We start from the raw sequence: 22,438 nt of genomic DNA, 5'->3' as shown, positions 1-22,438 counted from the left end.
TAGTTGTTAAGTGACGTAAACAGACAATAGTTTTATGAATTTAATGTGATTATTACTGAAAGAAATCAGGTGTAAACACAACACTCTACCGTCTTCATCCCAGTTTAAAGGCACAGGAAATTGATTTTATTGACCTACAGTAAGTCTGTCTGACTCTGCTCCAATAGGTGGCGATCTATTTAGTATTGGACCTGTTTTCAGTCAATCTTTTCACAGACCAAACAATTGACAAACAAGTTAGCTACTGTAGCGGCAAACCGGTAGCATGTTGAGCGAGGAAACATGAGCAACTTGTGTTTTAATCTCAAATTTGTACATTGTACATAATCTAAAACCTTGTCAGTGCAAATATATGCATAGATTAAGATGTTAAGATGTTGATGCAGGTGCTAAAGATCAAACTTCACAACAGAGTAAAGTTAATGTAGCATCGCTGCAGCACAGACCCTCTGAGTCATTGTGTAGAAAAGACACTACATCGTGTAAATCATGAACTTTCTTTTTGCTGCTCTGTTAGTTTGCTCTCACAACTGGTGCCACTGCAGATACCACTGGTCTATTACTGCATTGGTATTGGGCCCATATATATATACACACACACAGTGAAGTACACACACAATACACGTCTGCTAACCATCAGCTGCAGCATTAAGTGGTGCTTTCCGAGTGCATCAGTGGAGTAACAGAGCTCAGACTGAAATTGGTTCTGTTATTTCCCGGCTATCGACAGAAGGCTGAGAGGTCACATAAAATGTAAGTCTCTATAAATAGCAGAGTTGGGATCGATCGCTCGAGTTTGGCTCGGAGCGGCTACGAGATGCATGACGGGGCGGCGATGGAGGCGACGAGGCCACAGCACTGCAGATCTAACTCCGCTCGGACGGTATCAGTATAGTTTTGCCATTTCCCACCTTTAATTATGGAAGTCGATAACGTCTGAGTTTGCATGAACTCATGTGAACTCACGGCGAGCAGGATCAGCATCTGATAGAAAATGGTTTGGTACTACATCATGTTGGTACTACATCATGGATAAAGTAGCATCAGCTGCAGTAACACCTCTACACATGCTTCAAGCTGAGGGTTTATTTGACACAGGAGACCTATCTACATTTCATTCATCTAGTCATTTGTATCTAATATCCTGAAGTGATGCCTTTAAAGCACATATCTCACGCGGGATAATCAAAATCTGACTCCAGCTTAATTGCATCTGACTGCAGATCGACTCTTGTCTGCTAACGGATGTTTCTTTAAGTGACTGCGGAGGGGGAAGCAGAGCAGTGGTTGACCTCGCAGCCCCGCGGCTCTCCGAGGTCCGGGCATTCGTCACTTGCTGCGGCTTGTGCGCAGGAAGTCGGGGGTCATTTCTCTTCCTGTCCCCGAGAACATGCAGCATAAAGAAAGAAAGAGAGGGGGGGTGGTGATGGTGGAGGAGAAGGAGGAGGCTGGAGGTGGTGGGGGTTTGTCAGGCCAGTAAATAATCCACTTTACTCTCTACGTGCTAATAAAAATGCTAATGCATGTGGTAGAGGAGGAGGAGGAAGGAGGAAGGAGGAAGGAGGGGGGAGATGTGATTGTTTGACGAAGCAGCGGCCAGAGGAGGAGAGGAAGCCTTCTCCCTTTTCTTCTTTTCTTTTCTTTTTTTTTTGTCTTCCTCCCTCGCTCGGTTTGAGGTGATGGGACAGATACACTGAAAGTAGAGGAGTCTTATCAAGCTGCGCAGACATGATGCTGAGAGCCGGTGATTCATTACAGGTGACAGCCACTGGGTCTATCTACACACCGCTGCTGCAGAGGAGCAGGCTCTCCTATAGGCAGCGGGACGTAGAGAGAGAGAGAGTCACAACAACACGGCCGCCGTTGTTTCTGCTGCTGCTTGCTTACAAAATATCAAAGTGAATATCAAAACTGCTGCATTCTGCACAAACTGCGTGCAGATGACATCTTTTGATTGGTGTAGCTACACACCAAACAATGAGAGTGAACGCGTGTACCGGAGGATAGATGCTTATCCGGGAGCATCAGCTCATTTGTTTTATGGCTCCCCTCACACTGGGTTTGTATCTGTAATAAAGGGGGAGGGTGGTGTTGGGGGGGGCATTTGAGACGCAGTATGAATCTTTCAGGGACTGGATTTATGGTTTTCCGCAGAGTTCAGACTCAGGTCAGGTGTTATAACCTTCACTTGCCTGGTTTTAATGCAAATTAGCAAAGGGTCAGTTTTCAAACAACTGGATATCTGGAGTCCAACAAGGTTTTAAATCTGCTATCAACCTCAAAGTGAGTAAATGGTATCAGTCTGTGTGGTTTTAATTATAAGATAATGACATAAAGAAGTATTAAAAGTCCTTCATTATGAGACATTGCACTAGAATAAGGTCTCTCTCATTATATATAGTGAATCAGCAAATTGTCACATAAAAATGAGGAAAAGACGAACGCTACATCGGTCAAGCCAGAACATCGTGCATTGCAACCTGTGTAGTAAAAGAATGCTGCAGGGTGGAGGAAGTCATCCCGCTAACGGACTCGCTGCTAACGTTAACTGAGAGCTAATGTGATTTTCCTCAGGCATCTTGACCGTACTCGTCCTCTTTTGCCAGAGAAGCAGGATTTAAACGAGAAAAATTGATGAAAAAGTAAAAACTGACACAAAAACAAAGTGGAGATTGCTGTGTAGGCAGAAATTCAAAACACACATTATACTTTAATGATGTGTAAACACTGCACGTTTTGTACGATGACAGTGTTTTATGCCACAAGAAGATTAAGTAGTAAGTAAGATATGAGTATTATTAGGTAGCTCATTAATCCTAATATCAAATAGGCCAATTACATGTCAGCGATTCAATGCATTTATGCCTCTACGATTTTTCTGAAGTCCAAACCAGGCTTCAGAATGTGTAAGAAATGTGGTTTAAGTGACTTTGAGCATGGTGTTGTTGTTAGTGCTGCAGATCTACAGGGATTTTCACACATAACCATCAGCAGAGTTTACAGCAGATGGTCTGAGAACAAGAAAATACCCAGTGAGCAGCAGCAGCAGCAGCTCTCTGGGTCTTGTTGACGGCAGAAATCAGAGGAGAATCCATCCTGCTCTGTATCAGTGGTTCAGGTGGTGGTGATGTTTGCACACTTCACACCACAGCCGATCACAGACATGCCTACCGTCTACTGTTGTTGACTACTTTCAGCAGGATAAAGGCACCGTGTCGCAAAGCTCAAATCATCTCACACTGGTTTCTGGAGTTCACCGGACTCGAGCGGCCTCCACAGTCTGCAGATCTCAGTCCAACCGAGCTTTGACCTTTAGGATGTGGTGGAATAAGAGATTCACTTTCACCAACAAATCTGCAACAACTTGTGTCAATATGAACCAAAACTTTTGAGTAATGTTTCCATCAAGTTGTTGAATCTATGCTACGGAGAAGAACTAAGACATTTCTGAACAGACTATCTCAATATAGATAGAGATACAGTGGCATGCAAAAGTTTGGGCACCCCTGGTCAAAATGTCTGTTAACAAGTGGAAAATGAAATGATCTCCAAATAAAGGCATACATTTCAACATGAAACACAGTCATCAATCAGTGTATTATTTTTGTTTTCTACAACTTTAGAGTGAAAAGGGGAAACAAAGCAGCACCCTGCAAAAGAATGGGAAACCCCGGAGACTTGAGCTCTCAGATAACTTTGACCAAGGTATCAGAAAAGTTATTTACTATTTACACGCTGTGATAGTCTCCAAAGGGGGGGCTACTAGGTACTAACTATGCAAGGGGCCCTTCTCCTTTTCTGTAATTTTTAAAATGTAAAGGGAATGTGTCATCTGTAACTTTATGCCTTTTAGAGATCATTTCATCTTTCACTTGCTTGACTAGTGTTCACATTAACAGAAATGTAGACCCAAACCTTTAAACATGTGTATAAGATGAAGCAGGAACTCTGTGGTTCGATGCTTTAACACAGTCGGTCTCAGTAAAGTTGAGCTGAACTGTGAAGAAGCAAATCTTGCTCTTGAAGCAGACGCTCCCTGCAGACGGCGTCTACGCTCTCGCTCCGTAACGGTACACTGTGCAGCCTCCCTCTGCATCTACAGGGATTATTCCAACTAACGCTTAAGTTGTCTCCAGAAGTAATTAGCTCTTATGTGCATGTGTAATTCTCTCTTGACAACTTTTTTCTTACTTCTTCTCAGACACAGACACAGACACACAGACAGACAGACGGGCGGCAGCCGGGAGAATCCAGCGCTAATTTCCTCAGTGGAAACATTCAGGACATTAAGTGAGAGCTTCAGGATTTCAACAGATGAGGAGGGGATTCCCTGAGGAGGTGTGCGTGATTGACAGGTGGGTGTCAGCAGGGAGTGAACGGAGGAGGAGGATGACGATGCAGAGAGGGAAGAAGAGCAGACCCCCGGAAACAAAAGCTCCCCTCCCTCGGTTATTAATTACATCAACACCTGCTGATTTGTTTTTTTCGCAACGGTGCCGTTCACTCAAAACACTCAGCACTTCTGTCTCACTTGAGTTTGTTTTAACTGTGCACGAGTGAGCAAACACTGAACAGGCAACTTCAGACCGAGGAGCTGAGCTGCAAGTCAGCTGATCCACACACACACGTACAGTCATGAACCAGAGAGTGTGTGTGTGTGTGTGTACAGACTGAAGGTGGAACAGAAGATCTGATCCTCTTCATCCCCTTTTTTAAAAAATAATTCATAAAGCTGACCTTGGGAAGACGCTGCAGAGACACGAGAGGATTTGCAGGAAATCCTTTAAAGCAAATGGAAAACTCATAAGCATCATTCAGGCTGGAATCATGTCTAACGTTGGGTGTAATGTGCACGTTGGGCCGGTTTATTAATATGTTTATTGTTTATGAGCTGAAACCAACCTGTGAAGCCAAAGGAAAGCAACTGCTCACTATCGAAGAGGCAGAAACAATCAGTCGTTCACTGTGGTTAGAAATTTCATGTCTGACTGCAGAACGAGATACAACTGTACAGTGAGACGATGCATATTTATCAGTGGTTTACAACTGTGCATTAGCTGGTTCACACTATAAATTATGAATATGCAGGTATAACACACTGGATAACAACTTAAAGGGATAGTTCAACATTTTGGCAAATTGGCCCATTGCCATCCCTATAGTCATAGCAGTAGGGTCGTTACCTTTATTTGTCGGTGCAAGCTATTTTTAGAACGGCGGAGCAGAGCCGCGAGCTGCTCAGAGCTACGCTATGGAGGCTAATGGGATTTCTTGGTTTCCTTATCAAACTCATCAAATACACAATCTGCCAAATGGTCAGCCTACATTTATCTTAGATTTCTGTTTTCAATTAAACAGCTTTGGAGTAATTGTGATGGTTTAATAAATGACTTAACTTGTTACGAGGTAGAATGGAGGGTCTCTGCCTGCTTCTCTTGGCTGAAAAACAACTTTGCAAGATCAGCGCCGGTGTCCCAGCTCTCGTCTCTGCTAACCTATAGTCTCTTGTTCATGACAGATTAAACTAAATAAATGTACATGTCGTAACATCATATATAACGTTAACAAATGCACATGGCCAGGATGAGGGTTAGCAAAACAGCGGAAAAGCGACCAGACTTATATAGTTCTTCTTTAATATAAACTGATCTGTTCATTTTAAAAACATTTATTTACTGAAATGTGGTGATATCTGTACATATAGCCTCCGAGGCAGTGCTGCTCTTGTGACCAGTACAAACATGAAGCTGCACTTTACATTAGACAAACTAATGTGGCTGCCACAGTTGTTAGATTTCACCTACGTCACCTCATCGTTAACAATTAACCTTGTCAGCATTGGCTGGTCAAATTATATTATATCAAATGATCATCTTCATATTCTACGTTGGTTTTGATCAGACAGTTGGTGACCTTTTACTTTCATAAACATGTCACCTAGTCTTTGTGCACCGCTCACATAAACTGTGGCCTGTCGTTCAGTGAGCTGATTGTTCCCCCTTTTTTTTTTTTTTTTTTAACAGCCATTTATTATTTATCAGATACAAACATCAGTAACTGGAAGCTGGCAGCTGTACCCTAAAGAGTAAAACACCACCACCATCTATTAATGAGCTGCTGTACGGCTCATTTTACCAGTTAAGAATGGTAATAACTCATTAGTGAGATTAATGAGTACAGAGCATTAACTTCATCTTGCCAAAAAGTGAGCCTGAAATGAATGAAAACTGTGCCATAGTTTCTTGATTAACAACCACATCTGTAATCTAATCATGAACTATTTATAAATCCTTTATGAGTCTGGTTTACGGCAAAGATTTTTGGAATTAAAAGGAAAAAAATAAAAATGTTCAAAAGTCTTTTCTCATTGTTCAACACTTTCCAAGTGTCTGACGTCCAGGTTCGAGCACTGATGTCGCCTTCACACATGAATCCTGCTCCCAAGTTCACGCACTCACTCGAATCAATACTGCACACTATAGGAAAAACGCAACGACTCAATTGTAGGGGTTTCTTTTTTATAGTGAAGCTGCATTGAATTGCCACCTCTTCGGCTGGACGGTTGAATAGGTGAATAGATCCTGCGGTGGTGCTTTTGTTGTGGAAGAAGAAAGCGAGAGCGAATGAAGAGATCCTCGCAAACGTTGTTGTCCCCTGGATTGTTTAATTAACTAAGCTCAGGGCTGCAGCAGCAGAGCCTATTCATCACCGCATTGTGTTGATTTACTCGGGCTGTCGATGGTGTTTGCGATCGCACGCAGAAAGTAACCACAACACTCAGGCATCAGTTACACAAAGCCCCCACCCCACCGCTCCTACACTGACCCTAATGCAGTTGTACTCTCTACTCATCTTACCAAACAACCACCAAATGTAATGCAGTAAAACGCTTGCAGATAAACAAATTAAAATCTAGATTTGTTAAAAGAGAAAAGGGAAGGAAGCGGAGGAGTGGGGGGGCATTGATAGGAAGTGAGTAAAAGCGGCGCTCTCCCTCTCTTTCTCCGGGGAGCTACGTGAGCCAGTCTACCATGGCTAAACTGCAGCGAAGCACAATGCTGCAGAGATTAACTCCAGCTCCGTATCTACAGATCGACTGCGTGGCTACGAGACGAAGAGAGAGAGAGAGAGAGAGAGAGTGTAAGAGAGGGATTACAGCGGGAGGTAACAGGGAGGACAGGGAGGAAACATGCCGTATCTGGATGACATCTCACCTTTTTATATTATGTCAAAGAGAAATGATGTGCAGGGAGTCACAGGCTTATGAATGGAGATTTATGCCTCATGTATTGAATCTGCAACAAACTAGAGCTTAATTAACCAGATTGGTTGTTATTCAGTTTGTTTAATTCATGCTTGATTAAAATGCATCTTAAAAAAAAGGTGATTAGTCACAATTAGGAGAGAATTTTGTGATTATAAAGACAGCAATGGATGCTGGTGGTTATTAGATACACATATTCTCACTTTTATTTCAAAAGATAAAGATTTTTATGTACTACAGTATACAGTAGTCTAATCAATGGTTCTCAAAGTGGGGTCCGTGGACCCCCAGGGGTCCTTCAGAGGGTTCGAGGGGGTCCCCAACTTTTTTTTTCTTCCAAAAATTCATGACATTGGCAGTAATTTGAACGTATATTCAGTCTCTGAAGAAATATTTGTGTATTTCTGGTGTTTGCTTCAAAATTTTGTCCAATGGGGATCCGTGGTCTGATTTGTGTCAATTTTTTGATGTAAAAAAGTTTGAGAACCACTGGTCTAAATGATTCGTATGGATGTAGTTGTGGATCATTGTTGATGCTTTATGCTGTAAAATCTCCAGTGTTTCTACAAACATTTGCTTCAAAGAGCTCGTCAGATGCTCCAACAACATCGGAAATGGACATGAAAGTTGTATTCAGTGAGTTTTCTTTTTTTTGGCAACTCTTTAAAAGTTAACATCTACTGTATCTGACAGACAGTGATAGATGAGAGAGGAGTAGGAAGTGTTTTTTCTCTTCTACCATAATTCACCAAACCACTTTTTCCACTTTTTAGGTGTGTAAACAAAAGCCCTCTGTGAGTAGAGGAAGAAAGCCGACGCTGAACTCACAAAGTTTCTCCTAGACTTGTACTGCAGGTAAAAGCTGTTAATATGCTGTATGTACCTTGCAGTATGGTGTCTTATATTACAGTATAGTTAGTATAGATAGTAAGTTAACTATCATGGTCCATATGCCTGAACCTAACTACAGGGATTTGAATCCCAGTCTGTAAACCTCCTCATCCACTTCCCATGTGGCTCCATGACGGTTAATAAATGCAGCGCTGGGTTCATCAATGTAACTAGAGACAGCAGTTAGACAGGATTTGACTGCAATCTCTGGGAGACAGGGTCACATATAAACATTTATCAACACCATAAACACAATCTGACAACTATTCATTTGAACTAGTTTGTTTAAAGTTCAAAAATTCAGCTCAGCTCTGAAGCATCTGAGCATCTTTAATGACCTCAACTTCACTTTTTTGACTCTGTTAAGCTCCAGTTTCCTTATGAATATGAACCCAAATAATTAATGAGTTCCTTTCTTGTCTCCACTACATCAGTATACTGTGTTTTCTTGTATATGTTGTTGTTGTTGTTGTTGAAGAAGAAACCTAATCTACCAGTCCGTTGCTGTTTAATTGAATTGCTTGTGTTTCTGTGCTCATGTAATGCACTTCAATTATTTGCAATAAGGGATAATGAACAAGTCATGCACTCACTGAAATGATGCTAATAAACTCGAAACATTACAGATCTTCAGATTGAGCTGTGGCCATTTGACTGATCTCTGTCTTACTTCCTGTTTTGTCTCTTCTTCAAGTCCACTTTTAAGAGTCGAAGGCGCTGACCTTCATGGAAAAACGGTGGTAAAACACCAATCAGCTCTATTGTGTGAGGTTTATTCTTCTACAGTACATTCACAAGTGAGCACAAAAAACGCACATCTTTTATTTATGCAGTGTGTGAGTGAGTTGGTAAAATGACTCATTCTTTTCTATTCTCTCGCTCCTGAGCTCCCTCTGAGAGATGAGTCAGAATAATCTGAGTGAATAAAAAAATAACCAACCTGCACTTTCAGACAAATAAAAAGGTTTTTGCATTCACTTCCTGCTTCTGAAACCACACATCATCACATTCAGACTTTAACACCGATGCTCTGCAGCTGGTTTTGTTATCAGAGGGTAAAATAAATCCAAACACAACGACACAAATGCCGACACGTTAAGAGCAGCAGACGACGGCACAACTTTTCCCCCTCGTGTGGGAAGAGAGAGACGCACCGAGCTCGACGCTAAACCTCCTACTCATGTATCCCAATACCTGGTGCCATGACAACCTGTGTGCAGCAGCTCCGAAAGCAATGAGATTATACTGTAGCGCTGAAAGTGTCACACCCACACACACATACACACACAAACACACACCCCAGGGCCGCTGCTCTCCATGCATGCACTGTGGAAAAACAACACGGGTCATTAGCAGGTTGTAAGCGGGTGGGACACTAATTCCATTAACACCCAAATATCAACAACCAGTCTGTGCTGTGTTTTTTTCCACTTTTTCATCCATCTGCATCAGTCAGAATCCATTTTCTGTGCCCACGTTGTCGTTGTTTCAGCTGAATTTGTGTTTCCGCTGCATCTCTAGTCTCCACAGTCAGGATTCCTCACTGTCACTTCTACATTAGATATTCAGGATCTCCGCCGTGTGACAGTCGCACACTATTCTTGGCAGTGAATCCCAAACTTGAGATAGTTTGCATGCAGACTCACGACGACATGTCTGGCGAAGTGGAGTGCCTCCAGCTTCCACTCAGTGAATCAATATATAAACTCTTAACCTGCCTCCTCCTTCTTCCATCGCGCCCCCTGAACACAATCACTGCTGTTTTTTTGTTTTTTTTCCATCACGTTCACGTTGCGGCTTGTCACTTTCGACTGGAGTGATCCAATTAAGTCGAGTGTTTTGCCTGTAAATGTGAAGCTCGCTCGCTCGCTCAGCTGATGCAGCGCCGCATTTCTATAACGTTGTCAGAGTCACAATGAAACGGTTTACAAGAAAGAAAAGAAAAGGTGTCGACATCGATCCAATGATGGTCGTTTTAAATCACCGCAGTCTCCAGCTACGTTTCCCTCAATGCAATCTGACCACACACAAATAGGTTGTTTTATACTGCTGCTAATTTAGCCACAAGCAGCAAAGATGATTGACAGACAGACAGACAGATAGACAGACAGACAGACTACAGAGGGCTGGTGAGTTCCACCATGGACTTCGACCTGTGGAGCTCAGCAAGTATAATGTTTTCTATAAAGGCTGTTAAAGGGATAGTTCAACATTTTGGCAATTTGGCCCATTGTCATAATCCCTATAGTCATAGCAGTAGGTTCGTTACCTTTAATTGACGGTGTAAGATGTTTTTAGAACGGCGGAGCAGAGCCGCGAGCTGCTCAGAGCAACGCTACGGAGGCTAATGGGATTTCTTGGTTTTCCTCATCAAATACACAATCCAACAACTCCAAAACGCTCTGGTGGACAAGTTGTGACCTGCACATTCACCACGCAATGAGATAATAACACAACGTTACGAGACAGAGTTGTTTTAGAGTTAAATTCATGCAAAACTGCTGATGCACGTTCCTGTTGGGAGCAGTTTTTCTGCAAGCAGTCTCTGTATTTGCCTGGAAAACAACTCTGTCTGGTAACGTTCTGTTATTATCTCATAGCGTGGTGAATGTGCAGGTCACAACTTGTCCACCAGAGTGTTTTGGAGTTGTTGGATTGTGTATTTGATGAGTTTGATGAGGGAAACCAAGAAATCCCATGAGCCTCCGTAGCGTAGCTCTGAGCAGCTCACGGCTCTGCTCCGTCGTTCTAAAAACATCTTACACCGTCAATTAAAGGTAACGAACCTACTGCTAAGACTATAGGGATTATGGCAATGGGCCAATTTGTCAAAATGTTGAACTATCCCTTTAATAACAGTATATATGTTATGTATATATGCTTACCGAGCCATCCGGCACCAGAGTTGGGGACGCACATGTCCGTCTCGGCGCTGGGCAGGACGAAGCCCACCACGAACACCTCCACGCCGTCCGACATGAGCGCCAGCCCGAGCACGAAGAACAGCTGCCACTGGAACCTCCCGTGGCCGCACTCCTGCATGATGAGCTCGTACTGCTGCGCCAGCTCCTCCTCCTCCGCCTGCCGCTCGTTCTCCAGCTCCTTGCGGCTCTTGGCGCTGTCGGACACCGGCTGGCCCAGCGCCACCTGACCGTCCCGCAGCTTCCCGTCGTTGCAGGCGGGCACGCCCTGGTACTCCCCCTCGTAGATCTCGTCCTCGTCGTCGTGGCCTTCCGTGGCGTCGCTGGAGGCTCCCTCATCGTCGTCGTCGTTGGCGGCGGCGTTGTCGGCGTAGCGGCCGTCCTGCCGGTTGTAGGCGTTGTTGTAGTTGTTCTCCTCTTCGTCCTCGTTCTGGAAGCGGTTGTAGCTGCGGTGAGAGGAGTATTCATCCGAGGCACGATCGACGGCTTTGCTTATGTTTTTGGCAGCGTGCCTCTTGGCTTCTTTAGCGATGTCCTTGGCACCTTTGACCAAGGAAGTCCTGTTGTTGTGCGTTTCATCCATCTTGGCGGCGGGGAAAGCTGGCACTTACTTCAACTCTGTGGGAGCTTTCACCAGGTCTTCCACAAGGTGCAACAAGTGTGCGTGCGTTACCTGTTTCTTCTCTCCTCCTGGTCTTCTATCCCCAGAGACAGAGCAGGACTTAAGGCAGTTTATCAGTGCAGAAGAGCCACTCAGCTGCCAGGACACTAATGATTAAGTAATGATGTCTGATTCCATTGGACGGGGGGAGAAGCCAGACAGTCTTGAAATGGAGACAGTCGATGTCAGAGATCTTCAGTGCCGTCTCAGAGCTCAGCAGAAGAGACCATCAGCCTGTTGGGGACAGAAAGAGAGGGAGAGAAAGAAAGAAAGAAAAAAAAATCACATTTAGCTTGATTAAAAGCTGTCTGTCACAAACACTTCACTGCAGCGTTTCTTGGCACGCTGAAAGGAACTTCAAAAAGAACATGTCAGCTCGGAGAGAGAGCCAAACTTCCCCCGTGAAGACGATACAAAGTGCCGTCTACAAGTGAAGATAAGTGAAGTGCATCAATGAGCGGGCAACGACATTATCTGATGATTTAAGTCTTTGATATTTTCACCTCCTACAAGAATGCGTGCATTATAGGGTGACTGCTTTCTATCTTTTACTACCAATATCTTCAGAAACCATTGAGCAGATGCAAATAGATCTGTGGACAAAATATTACAGACACCTACTGACATTATTCAAAGTGCTCAGACTTGCATAAATAATTGATAGGCTGCCTACCACATACTGTATTTTGGACAGTATAGCATAGCATTTCCAAACATCAAATAACTCTATTGAACCATTAGCATCATTGTGTATAAAACACACATAGCTACAACAACAAAGACCGAGCAACAACCATCTGCTCACAAGTCAAGTGGAGAGTGTTCATCCACCCAAACTAGCAGTGAGTGAGGCTATAAAAAGGAATAATCATGACTGAACTAAAATATCCAGTTAAATAAAACAGTATCAGTAGCAGAAAGCCTCTTTTATCTTGACTGTGCTGTAAATAACCTGCAGGAGCCTTGTGGAGAATTAATGAAAAGTGGATCCAGCATCAATTCTACAGAGAGAAACTTTTAACTAAGCCCATTAATAATCCAGCGTGAATGAAACGAGGAACAAAACAAAACAAACAAAAGTGACTGATGGTAAAAAAAAGGAAAAGTAACCATGCAGAGTAATGGTGATATAAGTCTATGAGCTGTCAGTCAGGATTGTAAACTAACAGAGTTTCTATTAATTACAACTGATGTCCTTGAAGTGTTTCTGGAGCACGTCCAGCGCTGTGGCACGGGGCCACTCACCAGAGTCAGCAGCTTCACTGACGACCGCTCAGGGCCCCCAACGTCTCTGCATAGTGCAGCAGTCAGACAAAAGTCATGGTGACCCCCGCCACCCACCACCACCACCACCACCACCACCACCCTTGACCTCCACAGCTCTGCATTGCTCTGCAAAAGGTGATAAAAGCCAATACATTTTTTTGACAGTATCTGCTGAATTTTACTGCCAAGTTTTCACCAACAAGTTGAACTTAACTTAATGAGGTCAGAAAAAATGTCAATGTAGTGTTCACAGCTTATTTCTGCTGCTTTAAGTATGTTGTAACCTACATCACGTTGCATGAAAACTGGAAGCAGCAGAACAGTTAGCCTACTAAACTCTCAAGTTCACTGGTTTTCATGTCACATATGTGCAAAATAAAAAGGTCCTTGACTAAGTTTCGGCTTGTGATAGGCAGGTCAGATGTTATTTCCTTTCCAATGTGCATGAAGCTAACTGCTTACCCCTGCTTCCAGTCTGTACGCTAAGTTAAGCTAAACTAAGCTAAGCTAACATCTTTTGTTTTTACTTTGTCAAAACATAAATCATATGAAAATTAAACTCCACCAACCTGAATAATCACACTACATACTATGGGTCAATAATGGATGGTGCTCAAAACGTCTCGAAACCACCAATCTAACATCTGAGGAAGAGCCGGTGGTGCTCGAAACGTCATGTAGCTTTAATAAATTATTGCATTGGAGCTCTTTTGATGTTGCGGACCTTTCTTTACCTTCTTATCGTGTTACCGTAACAACTTTATTCAGGATGGAGGACCTTTGTTGTCATCGTTACAGAGATAAGTATCCAGTTTGATAACCATTGGTTTGAAATACCATAGGTAACAAATGGCACCCGTTTCCTCTTTACTCAGATTGTGTGGCTCTTTTTTACTACATTACCCAGCATCCACCTTTGCTCCTGTCATAGCTACCACAGCTACTAAAGGTTGTCTAGGTATAAGACATAGCTATGGGTTGTAATAAGCCGCTTTCAACTTGTAGTGTAATTTTTTTAAAGTCCTGGTCTGACACAAAGATATTTTAAATTCAGTGCACATTCGTGTCAAGTCAAATGGAACTGAATTCAGTTGGATTAAATAAATATTACTCATACCCGTCATCATTTATTCATTATTACGCATTCAGACAAAAAAAAAAAAACGACATTCTTGGAAATGTGGCTGGCCTGTGTTTTCTGTCAGAGCTTATTCATCTCTGGTTCATGTTTCCCGGGGCCCAGACGACATGTCAGCCCGTATGACTGACTCCCCTTAGGGGCTCTGTGGACTGTGACACCGGCGTGGCCTCTCAGAGAAGCTGTCAACACATCAGGCCAACCCGAGCCGTCTGTCTGCCACGCTGCAGCCGGCAGTCACCAGGCCCACAGACCGCTGCGGGAGCTACAACACGGACCCACACATTACACTCCACAGCCTCCTCAGCACGCCACCGTCGCTGACAGGGCAATTACAAACTGCACAAATACAAAGATACCGCACACGCACAAAACATTTGGAGCAGCGTTTCCTCGACATTTGACAAGAAAAAGTTGATTGAATACATTCGATAAAGTCAAATTCTCAATAATCTATGATAATAATTAGTTTACCAGGTTTAAAATTGGATGTTCCAGCAACAATGCTCTGTAAATAGATTTTAAACCTTCATAAACCTTTGATCTTCTATTTAAATTTTGCTTGCATTTTATTTTTATAAAAATGTTATTCTAATTAAATATCATAATTTACTTTCAAACAACGTTCTTGTGAAATATGTGAATCATTTTTTAAATTAAATTCTCCTTTATATTTAAATATCTAGAAGATTAATTTTCCATTTCAATGGGATTCGCCTGAATAAATGAAGGTTAAATGAAATGCAAATGCTGCATACATCATACCCACATACAGCCAACTACCACTTCCTGCACAGTTTCAATTAGCCAGCGCAGAAAAACGTCTATAAACAGTCCTTGAACTCCCAGCATTCACTCATTATGTCTTGAAGTCAGTCATGCAAGGTGATACACAACCGAGCCTTTAAGTCATGTGACAAACAGTAACCGTGTTTGCCTACGAGCAAATGAAAAGACAGAATCCATCTTCTCTACATTAGTCTTGATATGCTAACATGCTCCATTTGTATCTGCAGTCCCTGAAGTGGAGAGCACACACCGAGGCGTCGAGACTGGGTTAGTGCCCAAATAGACCGTGGCAGGTTGATGTATGGTGTTTCTGCTCACCTTTGCTCTGCGGGATTAGATAAAACATGAGTTGGGATCTGTCATTTCGAAACGCCAGAGCCCCGGGGCCTTTCGCAGCGACATAAAGCAGCAGCCCAAGAGATTTTGGTGCAATGCAGCAATGAAACAAAAGTAGGAAATGTGTTCTAACTAACTTCGTGCATGGACACGAGGATGAGACATTAACTCCCTCCGGACACGGATGCGTCCAAACACCAGGATGACCGGGGAAAAACTCGCCATCCTGTGGCTTCAGATCAATAACTCCAGTGTGGTTCGTGCTACAACATGCTCCACAGTAAAACATGAGCAGTATTGAAAGGAAAGGGGAGCAGTTTTAAAAGTCAGTATTTATTGAACTGGGAGCTCTTGATCTCACTTACATTATTCATCAACTGTTTTTAAAAACCACCAAGAAAGAGTTTAATTTTGTCAAAATGACTGTTTTCCTTTTGTCTTTTATATCTGTGCATTAAGACAGAAGACAATTAGTTTAGCTTAGCTTAGCAAGAAAGAGTCGACTCAGCACATCTGAAAAAAAGCTTGGTAACCCTAATTTACAGTTTTTCATAAAGATTGCACATGCTTTTCATGCTTTGAATTTTTGTGGGAAAAGCCAGAATTTTTCTCCACCAAATCCTTTTAAATTGACTGTTATTTCTACGCAATCAATCATTGTTTCTTGCTATATTTCTCGACATTACTATGAAATTGATCATTATTTCTAGGCTATTTCTAGACATTATGATGCAATTACTTGTAATTTCTTGGTTATTTCTTGACATTATCACATAATTAGTGGGCGGTAAATTAAAGGCTTACCAAAAGCTTTTGCATTATAAAAAAGAAAATCACCATGGACTCTTTAACATTTCCCTTTGATTCTTGCTTTTGAGTTGAGCTTTTTTTTAAATTCTCTTTTACAGTGGTGGTGGGGGGCTGCAGCCAATCGCAGCCAACACTGGGTGAGGGCGGGCTACACCGTGGACAGGTCATCTGTCCATCACTGTGCTGACACATAGAGACAAATCATCTCTCAACACCAATTAGCCTGGCTGTCTGTGGTGCAGGAGGAAGCCAGAGTATCTGTTGGAGAACCTCCACACAGATGGATAACTAGCTATTTAAAGCTTTAGATGTTATATGTTTTATAAATCGCTGAAAAAAAAGAAAAAAAAAAAGCCTGTTAGACATTTTCTCAGAGAGTGAGCTCACTCTTCTTTTTGCAAACTTCCCCCCTGAACTCATTTCCAGCAGTGCAGCTCCTCCAGCTGAGCGCCTGACGTCTGAGACTAAAGGTCGGACTCTGTGATAAACCTCATGATATACTCTGAGAGTTTCTTGCACCAAATGGCCGAGAAGAAAATGGACCAATCAACCGGCTGCACTGCAACACTGAGGGAACTTTTGATAATCGAGGGTGGGGGGGGGGGGCGGTGGAAAATGAACAAACGGTGCATAACAGGCAGGCAGCTGGCTCTGTGCATAATCCCTGGTCTGAAGTCACCTCCTCCGTTGCTGATCTGTGGTTTCCTGTCAATCTCTCCTCACGTCTTCTTCCTTCTTCTCCTTTCCATCCTTTCCTCTCTTTTTCGTCCGAGTAGCAGCAAGGATTTCAAAGTTGTCGTCTTGATGACAATGCAGAAATATGAAAGAAGTCCCTCTTCTGTTGACATTTCATTACTCACGATAGGCTAACCGTTCTCCTCCGTATGCAAATGGTCATTAATACTGACATTTGGAAGTCTTTCAGTGCAGTTTGCGCTGCGGAGATAATTCTTAAAAGCCTCGTTCACATGTGCGGCCCTTTTTTCTTTTTTTTTTATCCTACAGTATTTTCACACACCACATAGGCTACTGCTGATGCAAGGAATCACATATGGGTATACAAGAAGCTACCACACATTTCAACCCACAACCTTGGCCTTCCCCCCCGCCATAACCAGGGAGGCTAATATCATTTATGGCTACTTTTATTTTCCGTTTTGATGGCGACTCCCCTCGCCTTCTGCTGTGATGCTGTGATTGAGGTTATTATAACAGCACCCTTATGATGTGATTCTGGCAATCAGCAAAATTCCCTCTTCCCTTCCGCTCTGAATCAGCAGTCCACGGAGAGAGAAGAAATGATTTCCTCGCAGTCGTGCTGTCATGGCCCGCTGACGCCATCCAGCTACGTTCATTAATCACTCACGCAAACGCACACGCAGAAACCCACATGAATACGGTAGATGCACGCGCACACGCACACACACACACACACACACACTCTGCAGGTGCATACTCGGTAGATGCACGCATACTGTTGTTTTCTGCAGGACATTAGAGAAAAAAAAAAGAACTTTCACAGAACAAAACCGAAGCAAAAAATCTGCTTCTGAAGTAGAGAACAGCAGGATGAACAATGCAAGTACATGCAAGTCAGACAGACAAGATCCCGTCCCTGCATGCGGCATGTACTGGTTGACAATATGTAAATGCAAGCGGTGTGTGCAGAGCCCTACAGGCTTTTCTGCGGTGCCCACAGATGGCTGCAGTGAGCGTTTGCTAATGCACATCGTGTGATCGGAGCTACACGCCAAGATCTGCAGATGCTGCACAAGGGAGGTTTAGTAGGTTGTGATAGAGATGAAGCAGGATTCCCCGAGCAGCGCTTCACGATAAGAGCTCGAGTCAAACGGAGAGAGCCTTTGTGAACTTTATGACTCTGACCGAGCTTCACGTGGTGGGTTCACTACCTTAGAAAAGGTTGTGCTGTTCCTGAAGTTACCCGAGATCATCGTCTTCCTTCCTATAGTCCTTGAAATTAAACAACTCTTTCTGGTCTTTGAGACTCAGACGTAGATGCATCTTGCAACACTGTGAATGACGTGGTTGAGGCACGTAACTGTGAGGTCATGTGAGGCCGTTTGATCGGCTCCAGACATGCAGACACAAAGATGCAGGATCATCCATCCAAGAAATTGCACCTGGCCCTGGAATATGTCGGACCCGCAATGCGTCATCATCAAGCGACGCACTGTGTCGGGCCATGTAAACACAATTCAATGCACATCCCTGGTATCTTACTTTGTATCAGAATGATTTATAACCAGTGTGCAGCTCATGTTTGTCCTGATGAAAAGATAAAACGACTGCTGCCATGACCTGATAAGTCTGACTGGTCTGCAAACTCCTTGACTTGAACTGGACTTTCTAGATTGTATTTAATCTTCAAGTTGGACTTTTTTTTTTTACTTCACACAACCAGTGGAAATGCTTTTTTTTTTTTTTTTTGCTTACAGACGCCTGTAAGATTATGAGTACTGCTGGAAAGTTGTTAAAGAAAAACACCTCTCTGAATTTTTCCCTATGGGTGACTCAAAATGGTAATGTGAGTGACAGCTTTTCCCAAATTACCAAAGACCTGCAAGTAAACTCAAGTTCCTTTGATGACAAAGATGTAAAGATGAACTTTAAAAAAAAAAATTAAATAAAAAAAGCAGTGGAAGCATATGCTCAGATTTCCCAAAGGGAGTAACAGGCTGGTGAAGGAGCGCTTTAAAACACACAGCCTCAAGGGGCCTGTGGAAGTTGCACGACTACTGCTGTGGTGGTGGTGGTGGTGGGGGTAGAAGGCAGCGGAGAGGAGCTACAGATTAAAAGTAGCTAATGAGCGCACACACACACACACACACACACATTATACAGCAGAGTCGTGCCTCACAGCGCCGACAACCACCCAACGCAAATGAAGAGCGCAAACGCATGAATTCATAACTTCGCAAGAGGCACTGCTGCAAAGGGAATCACCAACGACGCAGCACTTAGCTCGGGTTGTCCTCCTGATGTGCACACACACACACACACACACACACACACACACACACACACATATGCACGTACACACACACACACACACACAGCTGCCTGATTGCTTGTATATAATGATGGCTGTGAGGGTTTACAGACTGCTGGAGCTTAGCCAGCTGCTGTGGGGGTCCCTGTGTGGACGCCCAGAGCATGATTTGATGGAAAGTGAATGTGTGAGTGAGTGTGTGTGTGTGTGTGTGTGTGTGTGTGTGTGTGTGTGTGTGTGTGTGTGTGTGTGGTCAGTGGGAAGCGAAATCTTTTCTTCTTTCTTTCTTTTTTGGTTGTTTGTGAGAAAATTATGATTGAATTATTCAATTTTACAGATAAAACCCCATGTGTTTTTCCAAAATTAAAGCAGTTGTTCAACATGTTACAACACTACAACCAGATGCTTGTTTGTTAACCTAACTTAGCTTAGTTTAGTATAAAGACTGGAAACAAGGGGGAACAGCTAAAGCTCTGGCTCTGTGGAAAGTAAAAAAAAAAAAAAACCTGCACTTTCTCCAGGTGTGTTGAGACAGAAAGCAGCTGCTCCTCTGAGTGCCTGGATAATGTTCAGCTCTCTGTTCATCCCCAGGCCGTCACATTTCTGTGCCTCATCATCATGAAAGGCAATGCAGACCCATTCAAGCCAAACCCTCTCCTCTTTTTCTATCAAATATATGAAGCCCAGTAGATAACACACACACACACACACACACACACAATAGAAGATGGTTAAACAGACTGAATAGATGCCTGGATTCTCATCTGCTGAGCTAAAGCAAACACTGAGGTAGGACAAAGGCATAAGGCAAACATTAATCTACTGACTATTAAAAACTGAGCCTTTATCCAGTCAGAGCACTGTGATGGAGCAAACACCTGGCTGCCAGATCTGGATTTATTTTTTTATTTTTTGTCATTATTTATTTATTTTTACATGTTTGATCCCATCACACTGTCCATTCAGCCAGCTGGGGACACCTTTATGAAAAACTCATCTGTCACTTTCCTCCTCTTTTGTTCCATGCACTGCAGCCTATAAAACACAGCAGCAGCAGCAGCAGCAGCAGCGGCAGCGCCGGCTCCACAGGCTGAGCGCATGCAGCCCACAGACCAACGTATATACAGGAGAGGAGCATCAATCACCACCGGAGTCTTTTGACGCAAGTCGCGTCCCATAATTAGATTTCGGTGCTGTCCAGCTGCCTGGGAATCAATCCTCCCTCCCTCTCTCCCTCTCTCTCCCCCTCTCCCCAGTGCGCTATAGTACAGTTAAGATGACTGTCCCCACACCGCATCGAGCACCGACTCCCTGAGTAATAAATGGACCTGCTGCTGCTGCTGCTGCTGCTGCTGCTGCTGCTGCTGCCTCTCTGCGCAGCTCAGCACTGCAGATTCACTCTGACCGCACGGGGAAAGCTCGGGGGGTTGCCTCCGCCGTGCGTATATGTGCGTGTGTGTGTGCGTGTATACCAACTCATGTTTCCACGACTATTGATCACGTCAGGACGGTCACACCTCCGCCTCGGCCCCATCATCATTCACCACTATAGCTACCACGCACACACAGATACACACACATACTGTACATTAGACCCCAATAAGAAGTCCTAATAACATCGCTGCCTGCCTAAACTGCACACACGCTCATTTATTTCCCATCTTCCTTATGTAAAACTTTGCCAAAAAAGATGCGCGCACGACTTGGACTCTGTTGCATGAAAAATGCATGAAGCCGCTCAGATCAAACACAGTTCATGTGCTGCTGTTTCATTCCAGTCACACTCGGGGATGATGTGCTCGTGCTGGACAACTTAAAAAGTTCCCCCAACTTTCCCGTCAATCACGCGCACACACGGGCTTTATCCATCATCTAATTACCGCTAGAAAATAATATACAGAATAATAAATAAAAAACAACAGCAGGTGCATCAGCTGCTCCTGTTTCCATTTTGCCTCTGAAATGATCCAAACATAGCGGATACTGATAAGATCTATGTTACCCTACAGCAGAGTGCGGAGGGAGATGAAGTTACAGTTTGGCACATTGGTAAGAGAGAGAGAGAGAGATTAAAAATAAAAAAAAATACTTACAATCCAGCAGAGAGGATCAGATCCGTCATAATGTGCGCGATGAGTGTGAAGTGTCCGTTCCTAGATTTCCTTCTCTACACAGCAACAGAGGTGGGAGACATCGCGCCGCCGAGGGGGTTTTCTTTTTCTTTTTTCTTTCTTGTTTCTTGTCTTCTTCGATGCAGCGGTTTCTCTGCTGCAGTCCAAGGAAGACGAGAGGAGGGAGGCTGAGGGGAGGTGGGAAGCGTGAGTGTGTTAGGGAGGGAGGGAGTGGAGGAGGGAGGGAAGGAGGGAGGCACGAGTGGATGGAGGGAGGGAGGAAGGGATGGAGGGGGGAGCTGCTGGAGTTAATAGGCAAGAAGACTGAGATCAAATAGTATATAGTAGGCCCCGGTCGGATCCCACCACCACCACCACGGACAACGGTGAAGCATTTCCGTATGGTGGTGCAACAGTAGCATCTGTGCGCGAGGGCTGGGTGGTGATGTGATGCATGCAGGCTGGAGCTCGAGCTGCTGAGTGAGACTGTGGGATGAGAACAAAGAGGAGCAGGAGTGAGCAGGAGTGAGGAGGACTGGGAAACAGAAGTTTTACAGATGCTGGATGGATCTGCTGCTGCAGCATCACTTCAACACAGCTGGAGTTCAGTTTGACCACATCAAATCATCTCACCAATGACTTCAGTCCATCACATTCTTTGTTTTTGTTGTTGATCCATCTGTTTTAGGAACCAAAAAATATATATATATCTCTGTGTAGTTTTACATCTCCTCTCTCTGGCTTCTCTCTGGAGCTCCAGTAAGAGTTCAGTCAGCCAATCAGAAGAGAGGAGGCTCTGGGCATCTCCTCTGACTGGCTCAGTGATCTAATGACAAATAAAATATAGCAGATTTCAGGTAAAACACTTCCAAATCCTGCAAGATGGGATGGTGGATACATACAGGTGGGCGGGGCTTGTGGCACTGCTGAGGGTGGGTGACTGCTTTGTTGTGATGTCACAAAGTTACAGAAGTCCACACGGCTCATTTTGAGGCTCAAGTTACTGAAAAGAAACCATCTGAATTTCTCTGTGGAGTGAAGCTTTGAAATTTTCACAGGATTAATACAGAACACAAATCTGCTTTATAATAAAAAAAGACATGGGAAACAGAAGTTTTACAGATGCTGGATGGATCTGCTGCAGCATCACTTCAACACAGCTGGAGTTCAGTTTGACCACATCAAATCATCTCACCAATGACTTCAGTCCATCACAATCTTTGTTTTTGATCCATCTGTTT

The 22,438-nt window shown here is 43.6% G+C and overlaps 1 protein-coding gene across 1 annotated transcript in view; it reads right to left on the bottom strand.

The window, feature by feature from the left end:
- LOC146977133 (synaptic vesicle glycoprotein 2C-like) overlaps positions 1–21,421 on the bottom strand; it is a 46,051-nt gene extending 24,630 nt beyond the window's left edge. Inside the window, exons 1-2 of the mRNA XM_085793118.1 lie at positions 21,180–21,421; positions 11,041–11,971 (exon numbers count right to left, since the gene is read on the bottom strand). Coding sequence (XP_085649244.1) covers positions 11,041–11,659 — 619 coding nt within the window. The 5' untranslated portion in view covers positions 11,660–11,971; positions 21,180–21,421. The remainder of the gene's footprint in view (positions 1–11,040; positions 11,972–21,179) is intronic.
- Positions 21,422–22,438: the final 1,017 nt, after the last annotated feature.

The sequence above is a fragment of the Trachurus japonicus genome, chromosome 12, assembly GCF_045865225.1.
Source record: "Trachurus japonicus isolate A0001 chromosome 12, Traja_1.0".
Classification (NCBI taxonomy): domain Eukaryota; kingdom Metazoa; phylum Chordata; class Actinopteri; order Carangiformes; family Carangidae; genus Trachurus; species Trachurus japonicus.
Note: the sequence above shows the minus strand (reverse complement) of the source record. Positions and strands in the feature narration are given on the sequence as shown.